Below are 10,612 nucleotides of genomic sequence, written 5' to 3' on the forward strand. Positions count from 1 at the left end.
AAATTTTTACTTTTGACCCCCCCAAAGTACCAAATAGATTCACTTTCCTATCAGAAAAGTTACTGTTGAAGAAAATCCAAGCACTTTTACTGTCCTAAAAGGTGATGACAGACACAAAAATAAAAAAAAAATAAAAAAAAAACACACATCATTGTAAAATCAATACATTAATCGTTCCACTCAGAATCTAAAAATGACGAAACGTGAAGTTTTCTTTGTTGATAAATAGCTATAAAAGAATCGCAATATTTGTTAAAATCATGAAAAATTGCAATTATGTTGAGTTAAAAATTAATAAAAACATTCTTTTTCATCTATAAAATTTAAAAATATTCCTTTTAAGTTTTTCTACCTTCGACAAAAAAAATTCCGAAAATTCACATTAAAAGTTATCCGTTATGATCCTTTGAAGTTATTTTTACGATATTGGATTCACCCATAATCCTAACCCTAACGATTTCTCCAACGATTTTTGTATTTTGTTGTAATTCAAAAACGAATAGAGTAGATACTTAAAATGTTCACCAAATGTTTATTTTATAATTGTCTAGGTATATATGGTAAATTAAAAAAATATTTTTAATGTTTTTGAATTTTTGATTTTTTTAGTTTTTTCTACAAATATCAATACAAATGTTTTCACTGGGTCAAAATAGGCTCTAATACGACTCTAACATTTTATCAAGGTCTTCAAATATTTTTATAATAGCAGCAGGTTAAAAATATTGAAGATTGTCATACATTTTTATAAAAATTAAAAGTTGAAATTTTGAATTAAAGTAATATTTAATTTATTGTTTTTATTTAAATTTACAGTAAAAGGCTTATGGGTACTCAAAAATTACTCAACTGATTTTACAGATTTTTAAGTTTTAGATATTGTTTTTAGAGATATCAGAAGATTTCAAAGAGTAGTATGAATCTGTACTTTCAAAAATGTAATGTGTAACAGAAAGACCTGACGAATGAAATAACTTTTGTTCTAATCAATATATAATATAAAATAAATAATTTAGAGACACTTTCGTTACAATTAGTATAGTATATTAACATTTATTTTTTATTTTTTAATGCTGAAAACAATAATTTTTATTGGAAAAATTCAAAATAGCCAATTTGTAAACCTAATGTTTAGATTTTTAGACAAATTGTTATAGTAAAATCTTTGTTTAAGTGAAAGTAGTTTAATTTTAAAAAATGTACCTAATAACTTATTTCAAAATATTCCTTTTGGGAATTTCCTCACATAGTTATTTCTTAAACTATTTATTATTCGTTTAATTTTCATAGTTTTTGTCATGCGTTTAACTAGTATCAATTTCTTATTTTTATTTGTAGTCTTTCTGTTACACTCTGTATACAAGTACATGCATATAATATTATCTAATCCACCACTGGAGTGGATTACCTATCTCGGTCCAATTTATTAGTTCACAAAGTACTATAATATCTTTATATTATATTTTATTATTCTTTATATTATTATACAGTATACACCGCGCGATATGTAGTGCCGTATTTTATTGTGGTTACTTTTTTTCGGGAAACTACACCGGTCAGGTTATACTACCTACAACAGTTGTCAGTTGGTATATTCGAACGCGCTTATCTCAGGAAATAGGAATTACCAATCCGATTAGCGATTGCAATAGTTAAATTAAGCAATATTCAAAAGATATTGAGTTTTTCGATATTCGATTAATGTATTGATTTTACAATTATGTGTGTGTTTTGTGTATGTGTATCACGCGTTTTATAGTAGAACAAAATGCTTCGATCTTCAAATATGAAACTTTGGGTGGTTTCTGAATTTCTAATAGTAAATTTAGTTGATACTTTTGCGGGTTCAAAATTTGAAATTCCTAGTAAGTAATCTATCTAGGAACCTATTTTTCAAAATAATCGAAAAAACAAAAAAAATCTGTGCAGGTACTATTATAATATTATATAGGTAGGTAACCCTAAAAATTACACTTTTAATGATGGACAGAAAAACTGAATTTAATATTTTTGGAGGGAGGTTTGATTGTGAATCAGTAAAACATGAAAGTAAACTATAGTCTATTTTCCCTAAAAATTATGAGAAAAAAATATGTTACTGAAAAAGTGGTGTACCTATTTTATTTTTTTCCCTGGGTGTAAAAGTCCCATGATCCGATCCTGCCTACTGTGCGTCTGTGCAGTATATCGGTTACCTACCTATTTGTTCACTTTTTGGTTTTTTCAAATCATTATAGAACGCTGATGACAAGTGATTATATACCAATTAGCACGGTCTTGTATAGTGTACAATTGAATACAACTGTTCTTATGTATATAACATCACAAAAACCGTTACTATCTATCAGCGTATGGCGTATCGCTCTCGTATTAAATTGCCATGGGTAGATAACAATATTATACTATGCGTTTCGGTTTGTACCGCGGCTATAGATAATAATTTATCTATAATATCTTTAGTCGTGGTCTGAACGCAGCTATACTAATAAAAGTATTTATGAGTGACATTGTAGTATAATAGTATAAAAGTGTGTAGGTACATACTAACATTAAATTTTATTATAGAGTCGTATAGGCCATAGGGCACTCAGCACAATTTAAGAGGTTAGTGGACGTCGTGGTCGTACCCACATTATTATGTTGTCCCAGTCTTACTAACAACTAACGCATAAATCATAATAATATACCAAAATGGCAAAATGTACGTCTAGCAATTTCAATTTTTTGTCGTTCATTTAAACTTTTGAGCGAATTAACCTATTAAACTTAAATGTAAGAACATTATCTGTGTTCTCTCTTTGATTTTTACGGTATTTTAATTTTTAAGCGAATTTGAGCATTTTCAAATATTGATATTTTACATACTCATAAAGTTATAACTCACTTAAAAACTAAAATATCGTAAAAAATAAATGAGAGAACACAGATAATGATCTTATGTTTAAGTTCAATAATAGTTCAATTCACTCTAATATTATTTAAGCTATAACAACACAAAATTGGAACTGCTGGACGTACATTTTGATATATTATGCGTTATATTAAGAAGGAAACAACACATGCAGGTTCAACGTCTTCTTAAAATTCTCATTTGCAGTGAGTTGATTTTAAATAAGCATTTACCTAATATTAAAACAAACATTTCTGCAAAATCAGTAAAAAAATGATGTTTGTTTTATGTTTGAAGGTTAGGCAAAGGCGCCTCGCGGCCTCGAATTACCGGTATATAGTGTCTCAATTTATTATAAGCGCCCAGACATGTAGTTAGGGGGTGGCCTGGGTGGCTGGGCCTCCCAAAATATTTACAGGCCATCCCATTATATTGTTCAAATACCCAAGGCTCAAATAATTAAGTAAATCATAATTTCTATTATGATATTTGTTATTATTACATAATTATCTACTGTGTTCTCACGACGATTACAAATATGAACATAAGTCATAACAGCTTGTATTTTATCACATCAGATTGTCAGAAATTAGTATAGGAATAGTTCTAGATACCTACTCGTCGTACCTTTTCGTCGTGTTATAGAGTACAATTTATTTTATTACAACTGCGACAGTTGTATGTGCAGACCTTCATATAATATTATTATTACCTATTATTGTTTACTTTTAATTTAACATGTAATATTGAAAGTGACAATATTATGTCTGTTTCTGTATTCTTTTCTTCTTTTCTATATACGTCTTACGGCTATACCTAGTGGGGTGGGAGGGAGTAAATCTTGATCACTCAAGAAATATGTTTATGCCACCTTAATAATTGTGTAATCTTAGCTGCGTTCTTCTAAGCGCCTTAAGCTAGTTTTACACGAGACATGAATCACGAGAGTGAACCACGCTTTCGGGCCCACGACCAAAACGTGATAGAATCAAACAATGTTTGATTTTCAGTCGTGAGATACGAACGAAGGTGGCGTGGCGTGGTTCACTCTCAAATTCACGCCCCATGTAAACGCAGCTTTATGCTTATTATTATTTTAGTGCTACCTACGACGGCCTTTTTGTGTGACGCCGTCGTGCAACGCTCACGTTTATTGACATTACCATACCCAACACTGTTGCATAGACAAAATATAATTAATATTTATATATTTATGTCTATGTCAGACGCTTATCGACCACACAGCACGATGGCCGGCCAATAATTGTCCTGTCATGACAAAATAGATCTCTTTGGTCTTAATCATGGTGTTGCCGAGTTTTTGTTTTTTCTTTCAGTCTTTCACCCGCTAAAAGTCGGTTTCTCATAGCACACAAAATGGTCATCTTGTATTTTCTTTCCGTGTATTTCTAAAGTGATTTTATGCAATATGTAATCATTTTTAGAAAAATTTTAAAAATATAGATAGAAATATTCAAATGTTTGATAACCTAAATAAAAAAAATTATAAGTTATTGCATATTTGATAGAGGTACTATAATGGTCGTTAATAAAATAAATAAATAAAAATTAATAAAATAAACATGAATTAAATATGGATATAGACAATATAGGTACTATAGTATAATTATTAATTAATAATTTAATAAGTCATGTATCTAAGTAGTTTATTTTTTACAATTTTTTTAAATTCTCGTTATTTTTGTTGAGTAAAGCTAAAAAAACATTTTAAATTCAGAAACTAATAACTTTTTTTAAATATTTTTAAATATAGGTACTTGTTAAAATCTAAATATTATGAGTCACGACTGTAAATTGGAACCATAAGTTGAAAGTAAAACGCAATAATATCGATCGTGTCGACAGTCGGCTAATGTTATAATTTATAGTTTCAATTTTAAAGATATTATCACCACGAGAACAATATTATATTACTTGAAAGTTTAAAACATATATTTTTATATACCTACTTTTTTTTCAAATTCGTAGTCTTCTTCATAATGTCAATAAAGTACTACTACCGAATTACCATACATCGGATGCATATACCACACAACGACACACAATACACACTAACTTAGTCTTCGTGACTAGGAATTTAATGACATAATTTCACACTATCAACCTATTTTGCTTGCATCTTATATTCAAACATTAAATAGTATGTCATATCTTATAATTATTACATATTACAATTAATTAAGTGTAAAATAATAAAATATAAAACCGTTAACCATTTTTGTAGACTACCAGTGTAAAGAGAAATCAATTCAACACGTATAATAATAATATTTATCTTTATGTGTAAAACTAATGCAACTATATTATATATGTCTATAGTTTATATATATACCTCCAATATAGGTACTACACAGTACACACGCAGCACGGAAAACATGTTGATATAATCTATATCCATCGTCAGTTGTCATCGTGGGCTATGCTTATTTTTTGGAATATAAAAACAACCGTATATTAGATTCTGAGGCGATATCATGGAGCAATTATATAATTTTGAATATAATATGCTGTGTGTGTGTGTGTGTGTGTGTGTGTGTGTGTGTGTGTGTTTGTGTTTTTATGCCAACGATACTTTTTAGAAGAAAAATGCTAAATCTTGAGAGAGTTTTCTAGAAGCGAATTGGTACTTTGCGGAGAGTTAACGATTTCCATTGATTTTCTAAATAGTCGGGAAAAATAAAATTTAAAAAAAAACAGAAGGAAAAACGTGTGACTATATATTATTTAGGAACCTACGCAGCACCAGTTAAAATCAATTTTGTTTTATTTTTGTAATTAAAAAATTAATAACCATAGATTTTACATTTATTTTATTAAAAATATATACCTACTTATATAAGCATTTTTAAACATGATTTCATTTTCAAAATACTAAAATTCGTTGATTCTTTTTGACATGTTTAGATATTTCAATATTTAAATGCTTAACCTTTTCTGTTTTTTTCTCCATAAATGTCAATAACTTTGAAAATGTAATACAAGGTTCCTCAAAAGTTGTTCTTATAGAAAATTAAGTATTTTAAACCTATATAAGTCGCGCGACAAAAAAACTTTTTCAGTAAAATTCTGTAACCTTATATTACCTCACAAAAACCATACAATTATTTACTAAATATAGATTAATATTAAATTATGTTTTATAAGTTACTTCTATAAAATATTATATGACTGTACATATTTATGTATAGCTACTATGATAATACTCAGCTAAACTTGTTCACCCCATTTCACTGACATTTTGTTAGAAGATTTAAAGTTCGATTTGTAATTAATAATTATAATATATTGTTAACAATTTCAACAGTTAAAAAACTTAACTAAGTTCCTGAATCCTGCTTGTTAATTGTTAAAATATATATACCTAGACGTATTCTTTTTAAGTGGATAGTATTATAGTAGGTACTTAGTTAATATTAAACACCTTTTTTTTATTATTAATTTAATTATTTTATGAACTTTTTTAATAATTACCTATTCATAATAACCTATTTGTATAATAATGATCAATGAATAATATTTACTTATTTTATTAAAATACGTACGGTTTAGTTCGAACATACATTTTCTGTTACCTATACCTATATTGAACATCGAACATGTTGATAAATCAAGCTACTCAGTTTTATTTCGTTTCGGTGTACCTACGGTGTATTTTGTCCGATTTAAACTCCATACACTATCCGTTTAAATAGTTTGAATATTGAACAACACCAAACAGGGATAAATAAACCCGTAGTGTGTGACAAGTTTTTAGGAATCTCCACCTTTAAAGTTTAAACACATACATTATGTCACTGCCGTCTAGTAGCGTCTACCGCACAGCTGTATAAGAATTATAAAATATGAGTATGTTTTATTACGAAATAATGACTGTTAGTATCTGAACCCGGGTAAATATGATAGGTATACAACCAAGGCTACTACCTAGGCTACTACCTAGGCGTACCTACCAACAACAAAAAATACATTATAATATCGATTTTACATTTTTTTAATTTTCTACAGATACCTACTTACCAGAGCCGTGCCCTAGGGAGGCCAAACTTGTAACATTTTAAAGGGCGGCAAATGTTTAAATATGTATGTTTAATAGGAGTGCCAAATATTATTGCCCTGGGGCACCAATGACAGTTGCACGGCACTGCTACTTACATATTATAATAATTATTATTAATTTGAATGATTCGTGCGACAATGGCTATTACCAAAGTCGCAAAACGTAAATGTAGTAAATAACTTTAAAAATTAATTTTTTTTCATTTCGGTTATAACTAATAAAGCAAACTTTCTATATAATATTAGTCGTGACTCGCGATCGATATTAATAAAGTTCATTTTATAGAATAAGATTGGGAAATTGGTATTTCGCTATCGTAATAATGGGTTTATCGGTGTTCAATTAACGTAGGTAGATATAATAAAGGCATACTGCTAGGTACAACGGGTTTTATAAAAGTGTAAAATATGGGGGTACGAGACAGATAATGTACATAGCTTATTGCCGTGTAGTTGTGATACATTAGATTAAGGTTTTCAGTTAATACCAAACACGCCAGAAGTGTGCACGGTGCGCGTCTTAATATTATTATATGTTCTAAATTGTACGCTGGGATATTAACGTCCAAAAACCACGTGAGTACTATACACCACTATTGAGTTATTTTTTTTTTTTAAATCCGTACACATTCGTTACCTATGAAACTATGGCTCCAAATGCATCACCATTCTTTAATTTTAACATGGACAATCACGCTATTCATATTCAAAAAAATGTCTGCCATAATTTCAATTACAATAATAAAACTAGTACAATATCGCTCTTCAGAAGCCGTTTGAAATCAATACGAGAACAGTTTGTAGCTGTCAACAGCCATTATTTAAGGGAAAACGTCATAGAGTCAGTCAGTCATTATTCACCTTCAACTTTTGTTAGAAAGGAAAAAACTGAAAATACATGGCTGAATGATATGCGATCCGTTTCATGTATGCGTTTGGATTTTATGCGCAAGATGATAATTCAACAAACAATGAGAGAAAAAATGGAGGTGTGGCAACAGAAAAAAGATGAAATGGCACGAAATAGAAAATTTGACATTTCATTAAAATCAGAATTTCAACGTGATGAAATTATGGTTAAAAAAGAAAATTATAAAATGATTTTCGATCAAATTAAAGAACGCGCACACATGGCAAATAAACAGGCAATAAACATTGATCACCAACAACGTGGTAGAGAAATTTGTTTCAAAGCCGTCTTGACAAAAGCGGTTTTAATAGGAAATATTTTAAATAGTTACTTCAACGATCAACAGTTAGTATTAAAAGTTGGCAAACAAATCGAAGATTATCGTTCAATGGAGTCAAGATTAGATGTCTTAAAGAATATTAAAGTTGTTGAAGAAGCTCCATTAATTGCCGCACAAAGCTTGTTAAAGGACCTAACATTATATAAAAATAATGTAGTTATGCCAATTCAAGCAGAAATAGAAACATTAAAGGTACAAATGGATAAAAAAAAGAATTTATTACATATATTCTGTGCTAATAAGCCGGTTGAGAACATAGTTAAAAATGTCAGACGACAATATGTTGCTTTAGTGAAAAATAATAAATTATTAATTAACAACTTAACCAATGTAAGAGAATTACCATTTGTAAATGATCCAACAACAAAAATATTTAGGCAAAATGTAATTAAAGTAATTAACACACTAGTTAATACTATATCAACTACAAATGTCACACATTTAACTGATAAATATAATAAACTAAACGCATTGTTGAGTGGAAAACTTGTCTGCGTCGCAAACACACAAGTTATGATTGGTGAGAATAAGGAAGCATTAGCATTTTGTATGCAAACTTTAGCTACAAAAATAGTGAACTATGCAGAGGAAGTAATATGTGTGAAGACTCAAGCTGCTTATGAAATTGCAACAATTATAACTAAGCTTTGGAATGCTCATCAGCAATTTGGTAAAATCCTTTTTGCCGAAATGAAACAAAAATGTCCTTTGCTTGTTCCATTTTATTATCCTATAGCAAAACATTTAAATTGTGAGCAGATAGACCATGAATCATTTGGTTACAAGTTTGATTCTTTAGGAAATGTTGAATCTGATGCCAAGTATCTACAGCGTATGACAGGTATTATACGACTTTATGCATCTCTTATAGTTACCTCATCAAAATGTGACCAACCAGTAATTGGTCTAAGTCAAGCATGGATTTTTGTAGCCGGAACATTAAATCAAAACCCAGTTGCAGACATCACAGCTACTATATTGGTTGAATTTCTAAAAATTGTTGGTTTTGCAATGCATCAAAGATATGGAAATCAGTTCATTAAATTGTTAAAATATATTAATACACACTTTTTAAAAAAAATCATATTGGTGACACCCGAAGGTAATGGAGGACCTATTACTCGTTTAAATAGCTTCTTGTCAAGAAGTCTATGTACTGGGTCTATTGAAGAACCTAAAGGTATACTATTTGATTTTTGATAATTTTTATTTTGTATTTAGCATAAATTATTTGATTGAGAACTTTTACAATTGTTTTATATTTATATAAAAAAAAAAAATAATATAATAAGAAAAATACAAAAAAATAAGAAAATACAAAATACAAAAAAAGCGTGGAACAACTTACTTGTTATTAGTAAAAAAAAATTATTGTTGATTGATAAAAAAAAAATCCTTGTTTATTGAGAGAAAAATACTTATTTATTGAGAAAAAATGCTTATTTATTGAGAGTAAAATACTTATTTATTGAGAGAAAATGTTATTATGATGTGTCTATATAATATATTGCTTGATTGTTAACAGCACTACTTTTTAATTTAAAATTTTAACTTAATTTATTGAATGTTGGATTTTATTTACATTTTTAAAATGGTTTATGTCTATTATAGTCAATGAATCGCTTTTTGATCTGATTATACACAAATATTATTTTTATTTTTTTTTTGGTATTAACGTGTTCATAATATTATGCAACTTATTTTGAAAATATTTGTTTTGAGTTATTTATTTACTAATTTTTTTAAGAATTTTACAACTTTGCTGCAACTGAATTTTTTAAGTGTTAATAAAATTAACAGAATGTGTACAGAATACTTGTTTTTTTTTTATTTAAGTTTCCTCTTCCATTTAAATTTATTTACAGCAAAAATAAATGTCTAGATAAAAACATACTTGAAGATTGTCATAGCATATTATGTATAAGTACATTATTAAAAACTGGTTGCATAGCTTCTTATAATAATTAAAAAGTAAGTCTATAGCCGATTTATTAGGTTGAATAGAAAAAACAAATAGAAGCATTTAATAAAAAGGTTTTAGATTTTTTTCTTTAATTATAGGACTGTCTAAACAAAACCGTTCAAGATGAAAAACTATGTTGTATATTAGATAAGTATTACAGTAACTTAAAAATATTGACAGACAATACGAGCTTAATTATTAATTATTAAACGCATGCAATCAAAATATTGCAATAAGCCTAAAATGATAAAGTTACATCAAATTTCTTTAACAAGTTGTAGACGTAGAAATTATTTAACAGTGTCTTAAGTAGTAAAGATATTTTATTTGATTTAATTTTGATACATAAATATAATATATTATTGTTTTCTAATGTTTCAAAAAAAATGTATATTCATACGAGTAAGGCAATGTATTTCCTAATTGGTCTTT

General features: G+C 28.2%; 1 protein-coding gene across 1 annotated transcript; it reads left to right on the forward strand.

The window, feature by feature from the left end:
- Positions 1–6,797: 6,797 nt before the first annotated feature.
- On the forward strand, positions 6,798–10,174 carry LOC132934444 (mRNA export factor Gle1-like). The gene has a single exon (XM_061000744.1). The coding sequence runs from the start codon at positions 7,615–7,617 to the stop codon at positions 9,415–9,417; it is 1,803 nt and encodes a 600-aa protein (XP_060856727.1). The 5' UTR covers positions 6,798–7,614; the 3' UTR covers positions 9,418–10,174.
- The last annotated feature ends 438 nt before the right edge of the window (positions 10,175–10,612 follow it).

This window comes from Metopolophium dirhodum, chromosome 1 (genome assembly GCF_019925205.1).
Source record: "Metopolophium dirhodum isolate CAU chromosome 1, ASM1992520v1, whole genome shotgun sequence".
In the NCBI taxonomy this organism is placed as follows: Eukaryota; Metazoa; Arthropoda; class Insecta; order Hemiptera; family Aphididae; genus Metopolophium; species Metopolophium dirhodum.

Bases quoted from the DNA above. Each gene is read 5' to 3' on its own strand.
- LOC132934444 (XM_061000744.1), top strand. From the start codon at position 7,615: ATGGCTCCAAATGCATCACCATTCTTTAATTTTAACATGGACAATCAC.